General features: G+C 41.8%; 1 protein-coding gene across 8 annotated transcripts in view; it reads left to right on the top strand.

Moving 5' to 3' along the window:
- The window catches only part of TUB (TUB bipartite transcription factor), a 144998-nt gene that overhangs the window by 69345 nt on the left and 50973 nt on the right, over positions 1–24680 (top strand). Inside the window, exon 1 of one of the 8 annotated variants that reach the window (XM_039706955.1) lies at positions 12–416. The exons of the other annotated variants lie outside the window; for them this stretch is intronic. Within the exon in view, the coding sequence (XP_039562889.1) occupies positions 379–416 (38 nt within the window). The 5' untranslated portion in view covers positions 12–378. Of the gene's footprint in view, positions 1–11; positions 417–24680 lie in introns of those variants that run through there. 8 annotated transcript variants of the gene reach the window in all.

Here is a 24680-nt window from a genome sequence, read left to right as displayed (position 1 = left end):
GAGCGCGGCGGCGGCAGCGGGGGGGTGGGCGGGTAGCGGCAGCGGGGACGCGGCGCTGCTGCCCTGCCTCTCCCTGCCCGCCGCTGGCCCTTCCCCCGCCCCTCCCCGCTCCGGTGCGCGACTCAGCCGCCGCTCCGGGCAGGGAGGAAGGGCTGGGAGCCGCCTCCCGCTGCCCCCGGCCGCCCCCTCCCCATGCAGCCCGGCCCGCCGCTGGGAGCCCTCCCCGGGGGGATGTTTCTGCGGCCGCTGCCGGGATAACCGGCGCGCCGCCCGCCCCCGCCCCGGACGGAGGATGCTGCCCGCGCCGTGGCGGGCTCCGACTCGGGTAGCAGCGGCCGCGTCCGCCTCCTCGGCTCCGGGCAGCGTCGCCGGGGAGAGATGAGTTCGCGGCACCAGGCGGACTGGATCCCTTACAGGTAGGGCGAGACCCCGCGGGAGGCGGCGGGTGGGGCGGAGGCACCGGGGCTGCCCCTGGGCAGGAGCCGCTGCCTCTCGGGGGATCCCCGCCGGAGCCCGCGGCTCGGTGGCGGGGCCGGGGCGGCCGGACCCTCCCCGGGGCGCGGCAGGACGGCGGTGGGTCCCGCCGGGGGGAGCGAATCGCGGGCCCGGAGGGGCGCCCGGTCCCGCCTCCCAACTTCGGGCCGGTGCCGCTCCGCGAAGTTCGGGGGCTGCTCTCGGGGCGAGCTGTCAGCCCCACGGGCAGCGGGCAGAGCGCGGGCTGTGCTGCCCCGCCCGCGGCCGGCGGTGCCGCCATGGCGGGGAGCGGGATCGCCATGGCAGCGCCCGGCCCGCGGCTGCCATTGGCTCCGCCGTTGCCATAAGCTACGGGAGCCGCGGCGCGGCGGCGGCCCCGGAGCCCCGTGCGTCAGCGGAGCGGCCCCGGGTGCGCGGAGCCCCGCGGAGCCCCTGCTCCCCAGCGCCGCAGCCGTGCCCTACCCGAGCGCCCGGGTGTGCAGCGGCAGCACCCGCGGCTGGAGCGAGGGGATAGTTGGTGTCAGACTTGCCGGACCGAGGGGAAACCGAGCCAAATACTTCCCTGCGAGCGGGATGGGCTGTTCTAGTAATAGACCCATTTCCGAACCTGCTATTCAGAGTACATTAACATGATGGGTTTGTTTGTTTTTATTTTTAGTTTTTGTTAAAGTGTCTTTTTCAAGCTGAATTTTTACGGAAGGAAATCACTAGGGGTTTGACTAGGCGCTGTGAAAACGATAGAAAGCATGTTTCTTTCATTTGTTTGGTTGTAAGTTAAACAAGGTAGATACAGTAACACAGGAAAGAAGGACACAGTCTTACAGTGCGCCAGGGGAGGTCTAGGTTGGACGCGAGGAAAAAGTTCTTCACTTAAAAGGATGATTGGGTATTGGAACGAGCTGCCTGCGGGGGTGGAGGAGTCGCCGTCCCTGGAGGTGTTTAAGGAACGACTGGATGTGGCACTGAGTGCAATAGTCTCGTTAACGTAATAGTTGGACTCAATCATTTCAGCACTCTTTTCCAACCTAGTTGATTCTGTGATAAGCCTTTTTTTCTTGTTGTTGTCAGTAGAGATCACAGAATTAGAATAGGTACAGAGTGCATTTTAAAAGGACAGCTGCTTAAGCAGGTCAGTTGTAGTTTGCCACATTCTCATTGACAATGTTTGTAGCAGACGTATGCCACAAGGAATGCAACGTGAACACAATTGCATCACTCCTTAATGCAGGGAAAAATAACTCCCAAGAAAACTGCACAAGTGGAAATCTGCTATTTTGATGTGTGCACATCATAGTTCAAATCAGTAGAAGAATAAGAAAGATGATTACAATGAATCTGAGGATATTGCCACTCTCTCAGCAATAGCACTTTCAGCCCATGCATTTTGAAATGATGTAAGGAATTGGCAATAAGGCTTCAAAAATGACTAGTGGATGCATTCTGATGCAATTTGAAGCCTTGTAATGAGGACAGAAATACCAGAGGAACAGCTGTTCATGGCTCATCCCAGCAGCAGTGGAAGAGTTTCTCCATTCTCTCACTGTACACAAGGCTCTACAGAGGCCAATGCCAAAACTTTGCAGAGGGGTTTTATAGCAGTGGCCACAAAGAAGGAAATAAAACATCTCTATTTCTGCTCAGTGCAGCACAAACAAAAGGAGGCAAAGCAGCAAATCTCAGAAAAACACAGATTTGATGATACTCATATATTTTCTAATATTATGTTATTCTTCAATGTTAATGATGTGTTTGTGGTCAGAAACTGCTGAGGACTGCTCAAAACCAAATGGCAACCAAACCGCTCTTCTGCTCTGAAGTGTCTTTATTTAGGCTTCTAATAGCATTCTCTCGAGAAGATGACTTATTTTTCACTCTTCAGAGGTAGTTCTTGAGCTAGCGGTATATTGTTGCAAATCTTATTGGACTTGTGTGTGTAAAGCATCCTCCAGGATCCCCTCAACATACTTGCCCAGGAAGCAGTGGTTTGTGAATGCATAGGTGACTGAGTTTACACATGAAAGCACTGTATGAGCAAATTAGGTCAAAGTACCATTTCAAGGGAGTGAAATATGCAAGGAGGAGGAGAGACCTGATGTGCACCCTTGGAACAGATCGTCTTCCCTCTGACAGCAAAATGCCCCATGCTTATCTACCCTCTTGCTTCACATTCTTGTTTGCTGTGGTGAGTTCAGAGCCCAGAGGAAGGTTCAGCACCTTCTTTATGGTCTGGGTGGCATGTGACAGCCAAGGGTGTCACTGCTGCTCATGTAGGGGACAGAGCATAGGCTGCTGGGCATGCTGAAGTCTGGAAAGATGTATCCTTCTAGCAGTGGAACATATGTGCAGCTATATACCTGAATTAACTCAAGCAGAGAAGGATTGTATTTCTGCTAGTAAAATGTCATATTTTTCCTTTCAAGTGAAATGAGCCAGAGGGAGTCAGTTCCATGTGTGTCATGTACAATTCATTAAGCAGTCCACCTGCTTGTCCATAGCTCACAAACTTACACTTCCCCTTTTAAGATGCTGAGAACATTTTGAGTGAGTTAACAAAAAATAGTAGGCAATTTTTTCAGTGTCAGTGCTAGTTTGTGCTGAGATCAAGAAAAGGTTCACATTATTTGTGAGTTTGTGATTTCAGCGTTTTGCCCTTATCTCTTTTCATCCTCTCTTAAGTATTCTGCTTTTGAAATATTGATAGTCATAGGATGAGATTTCAGTTTGCTAACATTATGAAAAATAGTTGGGAAACTGATTTTTAAAAGTAAATATTTTGCATTTATTTTCATGAAACACCTTTCATATATAGAAATTTAAGCATATCATTACGTACTTACATGAAGCTGCACATGAGGTACAATGAGCTAGGAATTATTTAAATTACTTGCTTTTAACAATGTCTCTGCTCTTTATAATAAATACTCAAAATAGTTAAATGCAATTAAAAAACATCAGTTGCAGTCCATGTAGCTGCCCCCAGCCCCAAAAGTGGTTTGCAATGGAAGTTAAGAGTAAGATGTAGCTTCTTGAGGAATTAGGTTCTCAGGCACAGTAGTGTTTTCCTTTGGTATCCTTCAGCAGTTTCCAGTAGAAAATATAATGCAGAAGTGTCTGGGAATCATTACAAATTCAAAGGAGTTCAGTTTTTTTTGTTCAAAAGTATGTTTTTGTTTCATATCTTTTTCTTGAACTCATTTTTAATTTATAACATTTCTTAAATATAACATACTCATTTTTGTTTTATGCTGGTGTTTCTTGAATAAGTGAAGACATTCCTCATATTATAAAACTGCAGTCAAATAAAACTGCTGCTAGGCATGATGAAAGTATCAGTAAACTCAGTTACAGTAAGGCCCCTGTCTCTGTTATTATTATTTGTTCTTATGTTTTCAGCTGCTTCTTTAACAATAAATCTTGATCCTGTAACTTTAAAAGCAGCATTTATACAACCAGCTAACCTGTTCCATGAGAAATATCTAAACACCACCAGCTGAAAAGCCCAATCCACAAAGGAATAAATTTAATACAAGTCCCCAGGGTTCTCTGTAAAGTGTTAGTGTGATGCTGCTGAGCCTTGGTTTGTGTGGATAAACCTGCCATGGCCAGAGGGGACCCCATGAACTGTGCCCTGGGGGTGCCTGGCACTTGGCACTGAAAGCACTGAAGGCAGCCTGCATTTGCAGTGGCATAATATGCCTTGATATGTACATGATGGTAGTAATAATGCACATTATTTTTGTTTGTGGCAGGTTTTATTATGCTCAATTTTTGTAGCTTTTGTGAATTTGCTCTGAAGTTTTAAGGCTGTGCTTAGATATTGCAGCTATAAACAGTCACAAGTTATTTACTTGCAAAGGGAAGGATTACAGTTGGAAGAAAATTGTGGAGCACAGCTGGGTTGTAAATTCATGAATCATTGCAATTAGGGCAGATAAGAAGATTTCTGAAAGTGTGATGTGTAAACAAGTCCTGGAACAAGAACAGCCTTGAAGACCAAGGGTATCCCACACTTGTTTCTGAGCATGTTGTTGAGGTAGTGGGATATTATAAACCCTGAAGTTTGGGCACTGTGAAGGCAGCAGTGCAGCTGGAGGGCTCACCTTGCTGCAAGGTGCAGTCTGTGTCCAAGAGCATCACAGTGCAGGCAGGCTCACTCCCAGCCTCCTGCTGTGGGGAATGGCATGGATAATTTACAAGAGCTTCTTTTTTAAGGAAAAGAGTTCAAATACTGTGTCTGTCCTCTTCTCTGAAACAGGCTGTCTTGTCTCAGGCTATTCAGTGTATAAAATTAGCCTGGTCATGTGCTTTTAACCATTTAAGTTAGAGCTCTCCCTTAATGGAACTCTGTGCTCTTGCATGGAGTGTTCCTGCTGTGGTGCAGAGATCAAAGGTGGTTTGCCTAGCATCAGTGTGAGGGCGATGTCAGAGGCAATTGCTACTCTGAAGCTGGTAGCCTAAATCAACCAGGCAGAGAAGAGCAGTGAGGAAAATAAGTATCCCAGACCATGGAAGTTGGCTTAAATGGAAATGGGACAAGGCTCAAGGGAGATGAGCTGCAGAGCTGGGTGTGAAACCTCGTTGTCTTGTGCTTTGCAGTGTGCCAGAGGTGGGTTTAGGAAAGGGGCTGAAGGGGCTTTGCCACCCCTTGCATGGGCCTTAGGACAGTGAGTGATGCACCAGTTGTGCCAGAGCTCTGCCACCCCCCACCACCTTTGCGGTATCAGCAGCCAGATTGAGATGAAAACTGATTTTTTCACAGGCCAGTGGGTTTCTGGTAGCAACAATCATTTGCAGGTTCCTGGCAGTGACAATCATTTACAAGCCATCTGTGCCAGATTTGGATCACAGCCGGGAAGTGGATATGAAATGTAATGTCTCTCCTCTTGCACTTCCCTGAGTCGGACAGTTTTGATTCTCGTGCCTGAGGGTGTTTGGACATTCCCTGGAGTGGCATCCATTTAGACATGCAAGCAGCAGTTTTTCTGGAAGGTGGTACTTTTTATTTAGTAACTAAAAATTGCCATTCTAGAGAGCTGGATTCTTTTCACACTTCCTCCTCATTTTTCTTCCTCTCACACTAATGACTTATTTTCTAATTCATGCTTTTCTGTTCTTTCAACTGATGAACAGATTTCTTTTTGCCATTTTTCCCTACATCTTGCTCTTCTTGCCTCTTTTTCTGTTCTTTCCCCTTTCCTACTTTCAGATTATTTACAAAAATAGAATTCTGTCTTGCCAGCTAGCTGTATGGTGCCTGCAGAAGACACCCTTCTCTGTAAACATTTGCTATTTAATTTGTATTTTATTGTTTATAGCTTTTAAAGAAATCTGTTCCAACTTCTCATTGTCTTACTTAAGTAGTTAGTACATCTGCAGTTTTTAAAAGCTGAAATTATTTATTTTGCTGATTATTGACAATTAATTTCAGTGTTTGCAATGGTGTATTCAAAGATTAATGCCTTAAGCATGGATATTAAAATTGGTGTTTATTTTGTATCTCATTTACTGCTGAACATTTTGTTCCTGTGGTATGTGAAGGCCAGTCACTGGGACTAGGAGATGCCCTTGGTGACAGGTCTGTCACGCACAGGGGGTGGCAGGGTTGGAAGAACTGTTTTCCCACAGTTTTGCAATCTCTTATCTTGATGTAATGTCAGGGTGATGATCATGCCAGCAAATTCTGAGCACTCTCAGCTGAGAATGTCACACCTCTTTGGGCCCTGCTGTCATTTACATAATGCTAATAATATGCAGGTATAGAGCAAGGCAGACTTCAGGCTGGAAAATTTTCAGTTTAGAAGGCAGGTACAAGAGAGGGGCACAAAATGCAAATGGAAATCTCAGGGTGATTGCTGGCATGGGTTTTTTTTTTGCTTTCATTTTTGTTGCAGGCATATGATCATTAGCTTCTTTGGACTATCTGTTCTTAAGAAAATGGGAAGTCAGGGGATATTGACTTAGAGAAGGAAATGTGCTCTCAGGAAAGGGTGTATAGAGTGTACAGAGGCAACAGTGGGAGAAGGTGGAAAGATTGCAATAATTATTTTGGATGAGTACATGTCATAAAAGATGGAACTTTTTTTCTTGACATAGTTGTTTTATGCCAGGTTGTTTCATCTAACATTTGATGGCAATGTAATTTTTTTAGTTTATGTCTATGTTGTGTAGCTTTGTGACACTTTAAAAGCTCAGTTTGCTGGTTAATTAAATTACTTTTTAGATTTTTTTTTTATTTTATTCTTTTATGTTAATAAGAAACGAAAAGATATCTTTCCTTCCCCTTTCAGTGATTATAGCAGAAGCAGGTTTCATACTTTTGTATTGCTAATAACTTGAGGGATTACATCTTTATCTATTTTTTTTATCCTTCAAGAGAAATGGTGACCCAATTGAAAACACTTCCTCCTTCAGGGAAATGCAGTGGGCCCTAGAGAGCAGAGGAGAGTAACTGCTTCTGCCAGGACAAGAACTTTGCAGCTTTGGGTGCTGAGTTTGTGCATTGGGACCAGCATCCTTCCCCCTGAAGCAGGGATGCTGTAGAGACTAAGGCTGTCCCCTGCCATCCGTGCAGTTGTGTGGTTGCTTGCAGGGAGCTGTCACAAAGAGGTGGCACCAGAGCCTTTCTACTGACTTAAAAGGAGGTTGGATTGGTGCCATCCCCTTCTCTGAGCTCATGTTTTAGCTGAGCAGATAAGGGCAAGTGGTGTGTAATGCATGAATATGCCTATGTACTTGTGAGTGGCACAATTATCTTGCTCTCTGACAAAGCAAGTGCCCCAGTCATTCTTTCATGAAGTTGAGTTCTAGCTTGGATTCTCAGATGTTTACGAAAATTAAGTCTTGAATTGCAAATTTCAGTGGAAACCTCGTGATCCCTGTTGTGATGCATGTTAACACAAGCCTGTGACTATCATAATTCATGATTATTGTAACTCATTTGACACAGGTAATGAAACCGCAGCATGAAGTTTTTGATGGTAATTTCAATTCCAATCACAGTTCTAACTACCAGCAGATGAGATATTACAAGATGAAGAAATTCCTTGATTAGCTGCAAATGATGACTAAGATGGAAATTGTATTTGCAAGTGAAATACAAGTACATTGGTATTTGATCTACAGTTAGGGAAGAGATCTGAACAGTTCTCTCTTTCAAATTTGGTATCAGTTTGAAAGCAAAATGAAGTTAAAGGCTAGGTATTTGCATTAGTTATTCCTGTGCTACAGCAAGAAACAAAAGGAAAACAGGTCTGTTTCTTTTTTTCAGAGCAGGTTGTTGCTAGCCCATATTACTACAGCTGCATTTTGACTTGGCTGCAGTAACAGCAACAAAAACAAATTACATTGCATCATGTAGCAATTCTCACTTCTGAAAATTTGAGGAAATTATTGAATGTACTGTGGAAATTGAAGAGTGGATAACTTGTCCAGACAATGACTGCTCGGATCAGGTTGAGTGGAAACCAAAAGACTAAGACACATACTGTACCCTGGAATTCATCCCACTATTTTTGGCAGATATAAATCCCAATACTCAAGCCAGGAGTGTGAATTTCCATTAAACAGTGTTTTGCAAACCTAGAGATTGCTTCAAGTTTTCTGTGCTGAAACTTAAGCTCAGTTGTACAGGTGAATAATGCCTCTTTTGGGACACTGCATCTGTAGAGCAATGTTAAATAACTTTAAAGGTGTCTCTACACACCATTGAGTCAGACCTTGATAATTGATTCTTCCAGGTTACTGAATCTTAAATCACTCCACTGGCTGTTGCTGCAGATTTAAAAAGTAAAGTGCAAGGTTTTAGAGTAACTTTTCATGCTTGCCCTAGAATAACATTGACATTGTTTTATTGTCTGTCCTTAAGGCAGAGCTCATGTGCCTCTGCATGTGGCATGTTGTTACATCTCTGCAATCATAGAATCATTTGGTCAGAAAGGATCTCCAAGATCATCAAGTCCACTTTGCCAAGTCCACCACTAACCCATGTCTCTAAGGGCCACAACCACACAGCTTTTAAATACCTCCAGGAATGGTGACACCACCACTTCCCTGGGCAGCCTGTTCCAAGGCTCGACAAATGCTTCAGTGAAGAAATTTTTCCTCATATCCCATCTAAACCTAACCTGGCACAACTTGAGGCACTTTTCTCTCATCCTATTGCTAATTACCTCTGAGAAGGTACCAACCCCCACCTGGCTACAGCCTTCTTTCAAGTAATTGTGGAGAGCAGTAAAGTCCCCCTGAGCCTCTTCCAGGCTGAGCACCCAAACCTCCCTCGGCTGCTCCTCACAGGACTTGTGCTCCAGATCCTTCCCCAGCTCTGTTGCCCTCTTTGGACTCTCTCCAATCCCTCAATGTCTGTCTTGCAGTAAGGGGCCCACAACTGGACACAGCACTCGAGGTGTGGCCTCACCAGTGCCCAGCACAGAGGACACCTGCCCTGGTCCTGCCAGATTCGCTATTGCTGATCCAGGCCAGGATGCCATTGGCTGTCTTGGCCACCTGGGCACACTCTTATCTAGTGTTCATCTGCTGTTAAAGAGCACCCTCAGGTCCTTTTCCACTGGGCAGTTTTCCAGCCACTCCTTCCCCAGCCTGTAGCACTGCCTGGGGTTGTTGTGACCCCAGGGCAGGACCCAGCACTTGGCCTTGTTGGACCTCCCACAGCTGGTCTTGGACCATCAATCCAGCCTGTCCAGATCCCTCTGCAGAGCCTTCTGCTCTCCAACAGATCAGCCCTCCTACCCAGCCTGGTGTCACCTGTGAACTGACTGAGGGAACCCTCAATCCCCTTTTCCAGATCACTGGTAATGGCTCACATCAGAAATGCACAAGTGATTCACTCCTTCCAGCAGTGGTGCGGTTCAGTCTGGGAGGAGCTGGGGACCGCCACATTTAAATTGTTTCCAGTACGTGTGTTAAATTGTTTACAGCTAGGAATTGTTTACAGCTGGGGATCTGCCACAGCACAGTTCACAATGAGCATATAAATTTTAATGTAGAATTCATCATCTGGTCTGAAATAAGAGTACTCATTTTTGACTATTAAAAGAGGACTAGCCACCTATGAGCTACCTAATCTAGGCTCTGGCTTTTTAGAACACTAGGATAATTCTTGGATCTGCCAAATATATTAATTAAGAAATACTTTATTAATATCCAGAGAAACTGGGCTATCGTATCAGAACAAAAAGATCATGACATTGCTAGAAGTTTGAGGCATCCTGGAAGATGCCTTTTAAATGTTAGCTATTTCAAATAATGATATACTGTAGTATTCTGGCAGTATTGATGCAGCTTGAAAAATTCTTAATTGCTTCCTTGGGGCTTGAATACCGTTCTTCTGGCAGTATTGATGCAGCTTGAAAAATTCTTAATTGCTTCCTTGGGGCTTGAATACCATTCTCAGATTTTGAAGATCAAAAAAAAAATAATCAGCACAGGAGAATTTTAATTGAAATTAAAAGTCCATTCTTAATTGCTTCCTTGGGGCTTGAATACCGTTCTCAGATTTTGAAGATCAAAAAAAAAAAAAATCAGCACAGGAGAAATTTAATTGAAATTAAAAGTCCTTCCTAAGTTTCTGACTTCCTTTCCTCTGTCCTTCCTTTCCTTCCTTTTTCCTTCCTGTTTATTGTTCCTGGGCACCCTCTGTTTTTTATTAATTTAATGCTATTTGCCTTAGGATTTGCAAGATGTAGGTTGTTTTGAGTAGTATTGGAAGGAAAAAAGTTCTCCTATCCTGTGCACCTTGAGTCAGAGTGATTTCCAGATTATTCTGTTGGAAAAAAATGTGAAGGTATCTTTGCATAAGATGGAAAGTGGGATAAGCAAGTTCAGGTGTTCAAGTCTCTGCTCTTTGTTTCATTCTTTAGAAAGGTATTTCTAATATCTCCGATGAGTGCCTGGATTTTCAGGTTATTTGTTTGTATGTGCTGGGCCTGTCTCTCCAAAGTTTTGTTCTGAAACTGTGGAAGTCATTAAGTTTATAAATTTTGTATTTAGTAGATTGGCATTCTCTTACAAAGACTTCTGGTAAAAGAATCCAGTGAACTCTAGACTTGACAGAAAATATTTTAAAGCATAGGAAATTAATTTTACTCACAATAGCTGTAGTTTCTGAAAGCTATTTCATTGATATGGTATCAAATAGTCTAAGCTATAACCAAATTGAAGGAGATAGTAAGGCAACTGGGAGCTCACTGGGAATGACTATCCTGTTTATTTGCTTGTATTCTGTTAAAATATAAAGGTCATTAAACAGAAGGTTTAAAACCACACAGAATAGCTGTATTTTATCTTTAGGCTGGTAAAGGCCTTTCAAAGGATGGAATACTGTGAACCTGTTTGTGACTGGATTTTCAGGAATGCTCAAATTCTGTTGAAAATACTTAATGTGGTGGAATGAGAAGGGAGGAGGAGGACTATTGTGTTGCCTATTCAAAATGACAAACAGCATGTAACAGTGTATTTTTTCTGTGTTCTTTGGCAAAAGCAACTAATTTTCTTCTGAAAAAGCTTATTCTGAAAAAAAACATAAGATACATTAGAGGCACAGAGATTTTCATTGCATTGTGTGATGGACTGTAAATGTGCCCAGCTGACATTGTGAAGCATCCTCAAAGTAAGTCTCTGTGTGTTGGGGTGAAAATTCAGCCCAAAGGGTTTTAGTTTACAGCCAGCTCTGCAATATTGCATTTACTGTGGTTTTGGATGAACAATGCCAAACATGAGCACATATTGCAATAAAGAGTGAACAGAAGGATGTTGTTCTGTATGGTTTTGCTTTTCACTTTGCACTTGATGATATCTGTCTTGTTGCTAATTTTTCATGACATGGCTATGATACTGCTTCTATTTTTTGTTTTCGTGCCATTAGAATAGGTCTATAACTAACAGTGATTGAGTCATTATTAATAAATCCCTGAGTTATTTACTTTGGGAAGTGAAGGCATTTGTTTTCTTTTTACACCATTAAATGCCTGCCTCTGAAGGCATTTGTTTTCTTTTTACACCATTAGACAGTTTCCTAATGATACTCAATACTTAAGGACGCTTGTTTTCCTTGTTTCTGGTGGTTCTTTCCTTTTTTGTGTGTGTCCTCTGTACCTGGCTGATGTTGGTTTTTGGAGAACAGTTGATGTGCTGCTGGGAGAGTGCCTGCACATAGTGTGGCTTGTGCTAAATTTGTCGGTCAGTGGCAGTATTTCTTATAATTTTCCAGCTCTTCTTAAATTAAATCTTTTAATAATCATAAGGCAGATAAATATTTGAGCAGGATTCCAGGTCTCTGCTGCCATCCAAGAACTGTCAGCAGCAGTCTTTCAAAGTAGATTCCAAACTCAGGCAGAGGTCCTTCTGTCACCAGGTGGGAGAGGAGGGTGCAGATGTGTTCCCTGGAGAGCAGCCTGGTTTGCCAGCACACAAAGCTTCAGAAGGACAGCTGAGCAGTCTCTGGTCACTGCTGGGGGTCACTGCTGTGGGCTGGCAGTCCAGACAGCCACCCCGTGTACTCCCCAGCTTGACACTAGTGAAGATAAGAGCGTGTGTGCTGGTAGTGTGCAATGCCATCCCACAATGGTAAACACATTTGGAGGGTCTCATACAGGAAGCTGTTGCTGTCCTCTAAGTTTCTAGCTAGCTTGTGCCAGCCAGCTTTCTTTCCATAATTCTGCTGAAGCTCCTCACCCTGTCCCAGTTTTGCTCAGGTCCTGAGTGAGCAAGAAAATGGAGCCCTCCGAGTCTGACAGAATGAAGCTGAGTGACATTCCATGGATGCTCCTTCAGGCTGAAATGGCTCACCTTGTATCCTGCCATGGGTTGTGCACTGAAGTGTTAGAGCTATGAAAAATGTGCAAATAACAGTGATCACATGCTGCATCAATTAGACCTTCTGTGCAGTGGCAATTAGTGTTTCATAAAGAAACCAGAAGATACACAGTCATATGTATTTATCAGAGAGGAGAAGAAAACATCTGCTGGTGTATGTTTTGATTAGACCCAAAGGGGAATCTCTTGCTTCACTCCTTTTTAATGGTCCAATAGCTAAAATCATTCTTTTTGCCTTACTTAAATGCATTTGGAAATAGCTTCCCACAGTGCCTGAAGTGGTTTAATTACATCTGATATGGTTAGAAGAGGTCTCAAGCTTTGTGCGACAGAGCTTCCTCTAGCTGAGAGGACGCGTGCTCTCTGATTACACCTTTGGTTGTCTCCTTTGCCTGGCATGCTCCTGGTGATTTACAGCATGGCTGTGGCTCAGGAGCTCAGTGGGACAGGTCCCTTGGTGTGCTGGATGCACCTTGGCATTGGGCTGGAGTGCACTGCCAGGCTTGTGTCTCACTGCCTCGTGTCCTGCTTGGTGTGGAACTCCGGGAAGGGTTGCAAAGACAGAAATGTATTACTGATAGGGGCCCTGCACATACAGAAAAGTGACTTTTCCAGGATGAAAACTCAGCAGCAAGATTGGAGAAGGAATTATATTTGCTTTATCTTCCACCCTTCTTTCCTTCATATACGATTCTCTTTTTCATTTCACTTACATTTGTCTTTGTCAAGCCCCAAGTGGGAGAGTGAGAACTATGCATTAAAAAAATGAGCCCAGTCAATTTTGTTCACAATGTGTCGATGTTGGAAGGAATCGTCATGTATATATCTGTAAGAAATAGTCCTAGGATCCATATGAAGACTAGAATCCCTGCATTTTAGATAGCAGAATTCCTATGGCTGCCCTTCATAATGTTCCCTATGTGGATTCTTATTGCTTTAGTCATATTAATGACCTGAGCCCCAAAATGTCCTCTTACAGAGAGACTGTTTAAGGTCTTTCCCTCTATCCAGCCACCAAATTCATTATGAAATCTGTTGCATTTAGAAATGTTAGCCCTCTTTAATTTCAGTTGAAATTAATTAACTGAAGAAATTATTGTAGGCATTATGAATGCATAAATCTTTCTGTGTTACAAAACCAGGAAGAACCCCCTCATTATACAGATTGTCAGTGAAAGAATTTGAAGTTTGAGTACTCTGGTCTAAATTTATTATATAGGTCTCACAGAAATGAGAATTCTTCCTGAAACTTCCAGAGGTTCCCTGCCTTCTACAAAATGTGACATTAACATGAATGTTTCATGGAAGACAGAGAACTTTAATCCTTCTCTGAAAAAGACCCAAATGTTTTGAATTTAAGTTTAGTTGCATGGTATGATCTGCTCCCCATTCTAGGAATTCAGCATCCAAGCTGATAATCACATATTTCTGTTCGCATATTACTCTTTTTAACTGAAAATATTTCATAAGAGGGAAGTATCAGGCTTACAGGTGTGTCCAGAGACAATTCTGTGCATGGCACACCCGTCCCCAGAGGACATTCCTTTTGCTGTAGTTGTTGCTAACAGGCATTCTACCAGGTGAAGTGGAATAATTAAAATGGCAACTTCAGCCAGGTATTAAAAAGATATGAAAAGGGTGGTGGAAGCCCTTTCCTATAATGGTTTGCTGTGGATGTCACAGCAACTGAACAGCTCTTTGTTCAATAAAAATGTGTTACATCTTATTCTGCCAGCCTTTGCTTTGCAAGTTAAACACAAGACAGCCTCCTGGCAAATAAGTTTGTATGTTTTTGCTGTGCCTTTCATATCCACAAAAGGTGTTGGTAAACTTTTCAGTGCAGTTTGTCAACACAACCTTTCTTTAGCAGTTAATCTGATCTACTTCAGCTGTGATCTGCTTAGTTACGTTTTTAAATGGCACACGGGAGCAAATTAGATTAGGCTTGTTTTCTTTGTTGAAAAATGGAAAGCACAAAATCCAAGACCTGTAATATCTTGAATTACCTCAGGACCTGTTTCTGTCACGCTTAAACAAATCTGCTACAATGGCAAAGGCTGCATCAGTGGTAGCTCTCTAAAGCTGTGCTGGTTTAGAAATCAGAAATTGAAGTGCATTTAAACAGATTTGTTTTTTATTTTATGATCAAAACATTTGGGGTGGGAAACAATTTGTACTTTTTCTGAATACATGAAGAGTGACATTTGCTAAATTCCACATTCTGGTTATTCTTTCTATCTTGAAGCTTTTTTATATAGTTATAACCACATAGGAAGCAGTACTTGTCACCATATAATTGCATATTGGAGATTTGTGTAAGTTATATACCTTGAATCCGCAAGTTGAAGTTCAAAGTGATACTGTAGTTCATCTTCCTTTAAAAAACAAAGAAGGGAATAACACAAAACCACCCCCAAAAGTACTCAAACCCAGTGATACCCAATTATGCTCAAACATCTGAATTATATTTTAAAGAGGACAATTTATCTGTTCTATGCAGTGTGTGGAGTCAGTAGTTTTTCCTATGTTATTTCTTATCCCTGTCTTTGTGTGGGTTGATAACATGCCTGAATCCTAGAGAAAGAAGAAGAAGAAGACAAGGAAAACAGATTTTGTGTTAATTGGTAAGTGAACTGCAGTATCTGTATCTAGCATGAAAGCAGCCATTGGAATTGCAGATTTGGCTATCCATTTTGTTTCTAGGAACTGACAAATGTACAATTTGCAATCCTATGTAATTATCATCTGATTCTAGAGTACTGTAATTTCTACCAGTATCTAGAAATATATAATTTGAGCATAAATTTTCAGTAGAGAATGTGCAGGGATTAGTGGCACAGCCTTAATGAGAATTACACTGCTTAATTCCTTGGATATGATGCTGGTATTGTGTCCTTTATCTATTTTGAGAGGTCATATTATACTGAAAATCCGTATCAGTACATGAACAGCAAAAGGTGCTTGTGGCTTTGTGTGAGAGCTGTCCATCAGTTTATAGAACATGGTACCCCATTTACTTAGCCACTGGCACATGGTGAAGGAAAAAATGGATGCTTAACTTAAGTAAAAACAGTTTTAAAAATAGTAGATTGGATAAATGCTGAAATCTTTTTGATCTAGTTCTTTTGGATATTTTGTTACAGTCACGAATGACAGCTGCTTGCCAGTTTAAGAAAAACAAACACTTAGAATTGACACAGCTTTTAAAATCTAATTATCTTAGGCGTGCTTTATTTCAAAGACAAGGTTACTCTTTTTGCATGTAATATATTTGTGCAAATCTTAGGGGTTTTCAAAACAACAGTAAAAAACGTCTTGGTGTCTTTTTTTTATTCCTCCTTAGTTACTGTTTGATGGCACTGGTGAATATTTGACAAGCAGTTTAGAAAGCAAAGATAAAAATGAATGATTGTTTTATCAGCCATTTATTCTGGTGTTTAACATTCTGTGTGCTATAAGCTTTTATTGTGCAAATACTTAGCCATATGAGCAGGTCTAGAAGGCAGTATTTATGTTCAGCATTAATAGGTTATGTTAGTTCAGGATCAGAACCCTAAAAATTAGGTGATGTGCATATATCAGACCCTATTTTCAGTCTGATTCAAATGAAGTGAAAATTATTTTCCAGAGTCTGAAATGTCTTGCCTGGGGGACTGACTTTGCTCTCAAGCAGTACCACACAGACTGTTCATGTGACAGTGTTTTAAAGCCCAGAACAATAATTTGAAAAAGGCAGTTGCAGTTAGAAATATGAATTAGTTGATCATTAGCTCTTAATTTTTCAGTAATTTGGTAACTGTGTCAGCTATAAGCTGCATACTGCAGAGGAGATTTTCAGCTGGAGATCCAAAGCTTTTTGGGGACACGGATTCCACGTTCTCTGAAGCTGTGAGTCTGGGTGCTAGCTTGACTCCTCTGCCACAGCCTTTCTCATAATTCTCATTTCTTGCTGGCAGCACACATTTTTGCATGTTGTATACATCTTATAGAGCAAAACTATGTGTCCTTAAAGGAATTGCTATATCAATTAACTGCCCAACACTGAAAGAATTCAGCACTTGAGTCATGCCAGTTAATGATGATAATTTTCCAGACTATATTAAAAAAAGTAGTTGTTTTCAAGTTTTTCTTTATCTATATAAATACACACATATATCTATGCATATGTACTTAAATATGAGGAAATAATGTCTTGTCTGGTTTCTGTTGAGACATCAAGCTGGATAGAGCAGATAATGCATCACTTTTCTCAAGTTATCACACTTTTTAATAATTAAATGCTTTTAAAATATTTTTCCATTTATGCATCACTGTAGCAAGGCACTTCACTTAGCTTTTTGTAGCACCACACAATGTACTATGAAGTGTTGGGAGAATAATCCACAGTAATTATTAGACTAAGTGATAATTTCGTTGGAGGCAGTTAAAGAGAACCAGATGAAGATGATTGTCAGATGTAACAAAAATGGTCACAGAGTAGTCAAGAATAAGTATAGTTGAGATTCTGATGATTGATAGTGAAAATGGAACTTAAAATACTGCAATAACACATACCTGACCTGTTTTAAATTTGACTAATTTATTTGAAATACTTAAAGCTGATGTGCTAAACTGGGTGTAGAAATTCAAATTGGTGAACATGGTTAATGTTTATGAAAACCAAAGGTCATTCAATTTTGTGCAATGTACATATCTTAGTATGCTACAAAAAAAGGTATATTGCATAAGAATACTGAGACTGTTACTTGATGTGACACTTCCAAGTGCTTTAAATGTAGTGAGTGCATTTTGCTATTAAAAGGGCTGTATTTTCTTCAGTTGGAAACAGAAAAAGCATATCAGCATATTTGGGGTTAAATAAAGTATAGTCAGAGTATGTAAATATGGGTTGAATGGGACAGGTTAGGTTTTTTTCCCCAAATGTGTTAAAAAATAAAAAAGTTTTTATTCCTATTACAACCTATGACATGCGATTCTGTGTAGTATTATCCCAGGTTATGTTTTCTCCCCCTCCTGTTTATTTTCTCTTTCTAGTTATTTTTACCAGAGAAAGCAAACTCCCTTCGCTGGGAGTTACACACAGATGTGGAGAAAAACATTTAATGTAACAAAAGGAAAGAAAAGCTGAAATGTGTTTAATAGTGTTGGAAGGGGCTTTTAAGGGACGCATTGGAAAACAAAGTTATAAAATTGGCTTTCACTGTACACAAACAAGGTGGGTTCACAGCTGCAGCAAACTCTGTGTTGTAAAGTTTTTCTGTTGCTTCTTAGGTCTTGAGAATAGATTCTATTCACCACACTTGGTTGCACACAGAAGTAAAGGAAAAGGATTAGCTTAGTTTTGAAATGGAGAACAATGTTCTTCAGGTTGTTTACTCACAGGATCATCTTCACACAGGGAACGGATAAATTGGAAGATTAAATATGTAACTTGTTTTGAAATTATCTTTGAATGCCATAGACATCACTAGGATTGAATAATGATGTCTCACTAAAGGGGAGGAAAATCACCATCCCAGCCTTATTACTACTATGGTTTTCTAAGATTTATTAAAATCTGAGAAAGAGTCTCTTTCTGTGCAGGCACTGTGTATGCACACTGTGAAAACAATCCTCTGTCTTCAGGAGTTTATAATTAAAAACCCCAGCCTGGAGGGATTTATGCATATGCATCTTTTTATGCAATGTGAAGTTAGTGGCAACATTCTCATGAGATTGAATTCATGATTTGGGGGATTCAGGGCCCAGGAATGAAGATCAGGCTGTATGGAATGCCCCATCTGCATATTGTGCTGGTGGAAGTAATGACTTAGTTTTTATTGTAGGGAATAAAATAGAGACCAAATGCTGTTTACTACTTTTGATAGCCATCAACATCTTGCTAGTCTTGAAATCCATATCCATGTACTTAGGCACCAGGACCTGACAAACTCATTTTCCTCTGAAAATGCTGTCCAGGATTGTCAGTATTTGCTACTAGTGTAGAAGGTAATACAGAGAAAGAATTCAAACCAAAATGAAAAATCTGCTTTCCTCAGTTCCAGCAAAAGAGTACTAGGTTGGATTATAAAGATAGTATGTGTGGGGGGAAAAAGTGACAAAATATTTTGTTTCGCGGTTAGTATTTATCATGAAATGACATGTCTTCCCTTAGAAACTGTATTCCATAGAAACTGTAAAACCACCTGTAAAAAGGAAAAGGGAGCTTGGCTGTTTCAATTCACTAGCATCTATCAGAGTTACAATTCTTACTGTATTTTTGTTCAGTTTTGATTGTTAGAGCAGCAAAGGTAATCCCTTTCACCTTCATGTTTTCAATAAATGGATAGCTTAATTTTACTATTGCTTTAAAAATCCAGTAAATACAACTCCATCTTTTTCCTAAACACACGCACAGGCAGTTGGATCTGTTAATACTTTGCTTCATTAGTGAATTACCTCAAATATAATCCATTTCAGCAGCAGCATGTTTGATCTACATATTCATGCCTGTGTTTGCATGCCTACTGCAGGGAGAAGCCTCACTGAACACCTGCAGCAGTGACCGATCCTTGGCATCAGTGTTCTGTTTGTTAAACACTTCACCATTAGGCTATTATTTTAAAGGCCAGCATTGTTTCTAGGTTAATTACTGTACTTGTGAGGCTTCATTCTTGCTTCACAAAGGTGTTTCCAAGAGGAGTTAAGACTTGTTTGTTACTCTCATTTTACAGGTGTCTTGGAAGGTTGGGCTGTTTGATGTACAGTGGGCTCAGTAGCTGCCAACTGGACGAACCCATGTTCCATAGCACAGGTGTAGGACAGGGAGGGAAGGGAGCCAGCAGTCATCTTGTGCAGGTTTTCTCTTCATCACAGTGCCTCACAGTCTTTTCCACATCAAAAAAGCAGAGGTCTGTTCTGGGTGATGCCTTTTACCTGGTCAGCAGTAATGGAATGGGAGAATCATTGTGGTCCAGGCAGAGAACACTTGTTCTGCAGTGTATGTATGTGTAACTGCAGTCTCTTATCCAGACAATGCTTTTCCCTAGTTTCTGCTCGTTTAATGTACTGTTTGTTGCGGTTGGGTGCTTTGTACAGTAAGGGGTTTGGTTGGTTTGTTCATATATTTTACTGTTTTAACAGCTGAGATTGGCTGGGTTTGGGTACTGAGAGAGAAACCTGGCTGCTGGGGCTGGATCTTTCCAGTGCTGGCAGCGATGTGTTTTTGATAAAGGCACTTCCTGAAAGTCATGTCATTTGTCATCTGGATCCATCTGCATTGCAGGTAGTGTATCTCCAGGTCACAGCGGGGTTTTTTTTTTCCCTTCCTAATTTGCTCCTGTTCAGGTACTTCTCGTTAAACTACTTTAAATACAATTTTAGCATAGATCACCCAAAGGCTATTGTGTTTTACTGCTCCATCATTCATGTTTATTAAATTCAGCTGTCTCTTTCAGGACATAGATTCCTTCTCTTACGTTGTGTTCAGAGTTTGTGTGTGTTGAGGGAGGGTGAGAAATAACCCAGCTCTTCCAGTAGGTGATATTTTCATTACCTGCATTATACTGCCATATGCTATCTTGTTCAGTTCTGTGTAATTGCAGAGAATGAATCTGTACAAATATTAGTTCAACTGATCTTTCCAGGGCAGTAGTGGCAGCCCTGTAGTTCAGTTATTTAAAACATGCAATGTGCTGTAGGGAATAGTTTTTGCTTTTCATCTCACTAGATCTTTTCCTGGCTGCTTATCATCCTCACTGAAAGCTGTCAGCCTAGGCATTTCAGATCCTAAACTGTAGTTTCTTTTTTTCTGTGACTACAGTTTTGTTCTGATTTTACTCAAAGCTGGATCTCATTACTTCAAAGCATATCTGAAGTATCTGCAGAGCTCCTGTTTTTCCCTTCAGCACTGAGAGTCTCTTGGTTTATTTGCTCAAGAATGGTCAGTGTTTGTTTTTATATATCCTGTAATACATCTTCATCTAACAGTTGTAATACAGTACATCTAACAATATATTTTACCTGGCTCTGATGGGTTTTTCAAAAACGTAGTCTAAGTAGAACATTTAGAAGATTCGATTTCTACAATTGCTGTTGGTTTCATATACCCCCTAAGGTTGTAACAATTGGAGATCTATTTTGATGGACTGTTCTAATTAAAACAGACCAAAATGCTGCTATGGAATCATAAAATGGTTTGGGTCAGAAGGGACCTTAAAGATCATCTTGTTCCAACTCCCCTGCCAAAGGTAGGGACACTTTCCACTAGACCAGGTTGCTCAAAGCTCCATCCAGTCTGGCCTTGAGCACTTCCAGGGATGGGGCATCCACAGCTTCTCTGGGCAACCTCTGCCAGTGCCCCACCACCCAAACAGTAAAAATGTTTTGTCCTAATATCAAATCTAAATTGACTCTCTCTCAGTTTGAAGCCGTTCCCTCTTGTCCTGTACTACATGCCCTTGTAAAACATCCCTCTCCATTGTTCTTGTAGCTCCCTTCAGGCACTGGAATGCCACAACAAGGTCTCTCCTGAACCTTCTATTCTCCAGGCTGAACACCCAACTCTTTCAGCCTTTCGTTATAGGAGGGTGCTTAATTTCTCTGATCCTCTTTTTTGCCTTCATCTGGACTTGCTCCATGGACATGTCCATATGCTTCTTATGTTGTGGGCCTGGACACAGGTGGAGGTCTCAGGAGTGCTGAATAGAGTGGGAGAATCCCTTCCCTCACCCTTCTGTCCACACTGCTTTTGATGCAGCCCAGGACATGTTTGGCTTTCTGGGATGAACGCTCACATGGCTGGGTCCTGTTGAGCTTCCCATCAACCATCACCCCCAAGTCCTTCTCCTCAGGGCTGCTCAATCCCTTCTCCTCCCAGCATGGGTTTGTGCCCTGACCCAGATGCAGGACCTTGCACTTGGCCTTTTTTAACTTCATGAGGTTCACACAGCCCGCTCTCCAGCCTGTCAGGGTCCCTTGGGAGGGCATCCCTTCCCTCCAGCGTGTCACCACACCACACAGCTTGGTGTTGTTGGCAGATTTACTGAGGGTGTCCTTGATCCCACTGTCCATGTCAGCAACAGCTGCACTAGTCCCAGTACTGGCCCCTGGGAATGCCACTCCAGGCTGGTCTCCACTTGGATACCGAACCATTGACCATGGCTCTTTGAGTGTGACCATCAGACCAGTTCCTCATCCACTGAGGGTTCCATCTCTTAAATCCATGCCACTGCAGTTTAGAGACAAGGATGTTGTGCAGGACTGTGTCAAATGCTTTGCAAAAGTTCAGGTAGATGACATCTGTGTCTCTTCCCTCATCTACCAGTGCTGTAGCCCGGTCATAGCAGGCCACCAGATATTTCAGGCATGATCTGCCTTTATTGTTGCCATGTTTGCTGTCACCAATCATCTCCTCATTTTCCATGTGACTGAGTTCAATAGGAACTTCCCTGGACTGCCACATCTTCTCAAGTATGATGGGTGGTGGTTTAGCTACCCTTTCTGACAGTTCCCTCAGGACCTGCAGATGCATCTCATCAGGTGCCATGGACTCTTGCACCTCCAGCTGCCTGAGATGGTTTCAAACATGGCTTTCTCCTATGGAGAGTAGTTCTTCATTCTCCCAGTGCCAACCTTTCCTTTCTGCACCGAGGCTGTGTGGCTGGAGCACTTGCTAGTGAAGGCTGAGTCAAAGTTGTCACTGAGTACCTCAGCTCTCTCCATGTCCCAGGTAACCAGGTCTCCTGTTTCCTCTGGAGAGGGCACATGTTTTCCCTGGTCTTCCTTTACTCAGGAATATACTTACAGAAGCTTGTGTTGCTGTCCTTGACATCTCTGGCCAGATTTAATTCTATCAGGGCTTTAGCTGTCCCAACCTGATCTCTGGCAATTGTGTGGCCATGCTGAGGATTTGGCTGGAGTTAATCTTAACAGTTATCTGCATGGAATTAAGAAAAAAAATATGAATGTGTTCCTTTTGTTACATTGCTCTCAGTTAATCTGCAGAACTGTTGCCAGACATAATGAGTGTCATAAATCTTAATGTACAAAGGACATTTAGATAAACCTTACTGGAGCAAATAGTACCAACAACCTTTCAGGAAGGTCTCATTAATTTGCTGATTTTTAAACTAGTTTGCCATCCAGGATTTGAGAAGAAAATAAAGCGTTTGGTTCTGTAATTATTTGTGCAACTGCAAATGCAGTCTGCTATCAACCATCTGCCCTGCAGGCATTACTTTCAGTGCCATTTGGATCATCAGCACAGTGTATGATCCTCTGCATCTTCTGTTGTGTGGCTGGCTTGGTGCTGATACTTCTCTTACAAATATCTGTTTCATATTTCTGCCTTTTTTCCTTATCCTTTTCCTTTATTATTTTCAGTCTTTTTAAGGGTCTTCTGCACAGGCAGAAGAGGTGATGCAGTACTCCTGGACTGGCATGCTTTTATTTATTATGTGAGAGTCACAGTGAAATACTTTGTTCCTCTGAATCTTCACTTAAAGGATTGGAATTTCCATTTCTGTAGGAGTTCCTGGTGCCTGTACTTTCCTGGTCAGTTCAGTGGTGACTGAAAGGTGGCCTGTAAGGGTAGGTGGTTGCCCTCTCTGCCCTCTGAACATGGCATGGGAGAAATCCAAGTGCTGCTGTTGCTGATCTTTGCAGTAGAAGGGCAAAATAATATTCAATGTCCTTGAGTTCTCCTCAATATCCAGACTTCTGCTGGCTTAGGTGACCCAGACAAGCAGTCACTCATTTTGCTGTAAAGAGAGGACTGCAGGTTTTACTCTAAATCAGATGACTGAACAGCTGCTTTAGGGTCAGAAAGCCTTGGTGATTCCTAGCATGAGGAGAGCCCTTTCGGAGTGCATTGTCTCATTTATAAGTCTTTGATTAGCCTATGTGCCTGATACAATAATATTCTCCCAAGTGTGCTCAGTTTGTGGGGCAGCAGACCTTGTTTTATGTGGGGACATGCAGGTGTGGGGGTTTGCAGGAGTTGGCATTTCTGGCAACTTCACTGCTTGGTGAAGTCGCCAGAAATGCCAACACCTGCAAAACACTGGTGAAATTGGTTGAATTTCACTTGTTTGAAGAACCTAAATGAGTGCCACTCCCTCTGGAGCATAACGTCAGCCTGCAGGTCCCTAACCCTGTTAGTGGGCTTTTACAGTAGCATTTCATCAGTGCTGCAGGAAAGCTTGTTCTTAAGGACTTAACAGTAATATTACTGAGAGCAGTTGGGCTTTATGGAACTGCAGAGATTAAGAGAAGTGTAATTGGGTGAATATGACAGATGGTATCCAGTCAGCCAAGTGCTATCTCTTTACAGGAATTTTATTTCCTGTGTTTTTGGAGACTGTAATGTTCAAATGGCACATTACACCCATTCTTGTTCTTTTGAGTCTGTTTTGCTCTTAAGTATCCCATAACCTGTTTGTCTTGACACAGCAACATAGCAGCTTTCTTCACAGCAGGAGTGCATGGAAAAGATCTGAGTGATCTTGAAGATTAGTCTGGTGTGATGTATTTTTTTCTTTCTATCTGGTTTGATCATCCATTGTTTTTGAATTGTAACTGACAATATGGCAGAAAAAACTCAAGATGACAATACCCCTCTAATTTTCCTTTTGCTTTTGGTCAGTGTTCTAAATGGGAGGAACAATTTCTTATCAAATTCCTCATCTTTTATAATGTGAACTGTTTGTTTCAAGAATTTTCTCTGCCTATGTATATTCATTTTGCTTATGCAGAGGTCCCTGATTTCACACAGCTTTTTTTTGGGTGCTGCTGTTAGTAATACATTATAAAGCAACAAAAAGAGAAAATGCAAAGGTGACGCTTCTTAAAATGTGTTTAACTTTAGTGGTGGTATGAGTCTGCTTGTTTGACCAGCTGTATGTTTTGATGTAGTTGGTGCTGGACTGCAGAGATGTGCTAGATGATACTTGGGACGTTTGTCCTGGTAAAAAAGTTATTTTCATGGAAAATATTCCCTAATAAAGCAGTCTGAGGAAGGAACAAAAGCATTGCCTTGTTCGTCAGGCAGAAGCAATAGAACTGTTTTACTGTGGCAGACTTTTTCTTTAAAAAAACCCCTTAAATAAAATGAGTGACTACATGCCTCTTGGACATTCTAATTAGAAACATTTCTTCTTAATTGTTTTTTCTTGCAATGGCTGCTTGAAATACAAGCAGTTTGCATTTTCAAAGAGCAAAGACGAAGTACTTGCTGTGAAAAGTGTTGTTTGAATTAAGTCTTTTCAGATTTTACTTTAACTGAAATCACCCTATGTGGAATTACAGTAAAAATGTAGCAAGATGTTGACTTACAGAATCTTCTGCCTTCATCTCAGCAGTAAAGTGTGGAGCTTTCTGTAATCATGAAGTTCCATCCT

This window comes from Passer montanus, unplaced genomic scaffold (assembly GCF_014805655.1).
Source record: "Passer montanus isolate IOZ18808 unplaced genomic scaffold, ASM1480565v1 scaffold2, whole genome shotgun sequence".
In the NCBI taxonomy this organism is placed as follows: Eukaryota; Metazoa; Chordata; class Aves; order Passeriformes; family Passeridae; genus Passer; species Passer montanus.
Note: the sequence above shows the minus strand (reverse complement) of the source record. Positions and strands in the feature narration are given on the sequence as shown.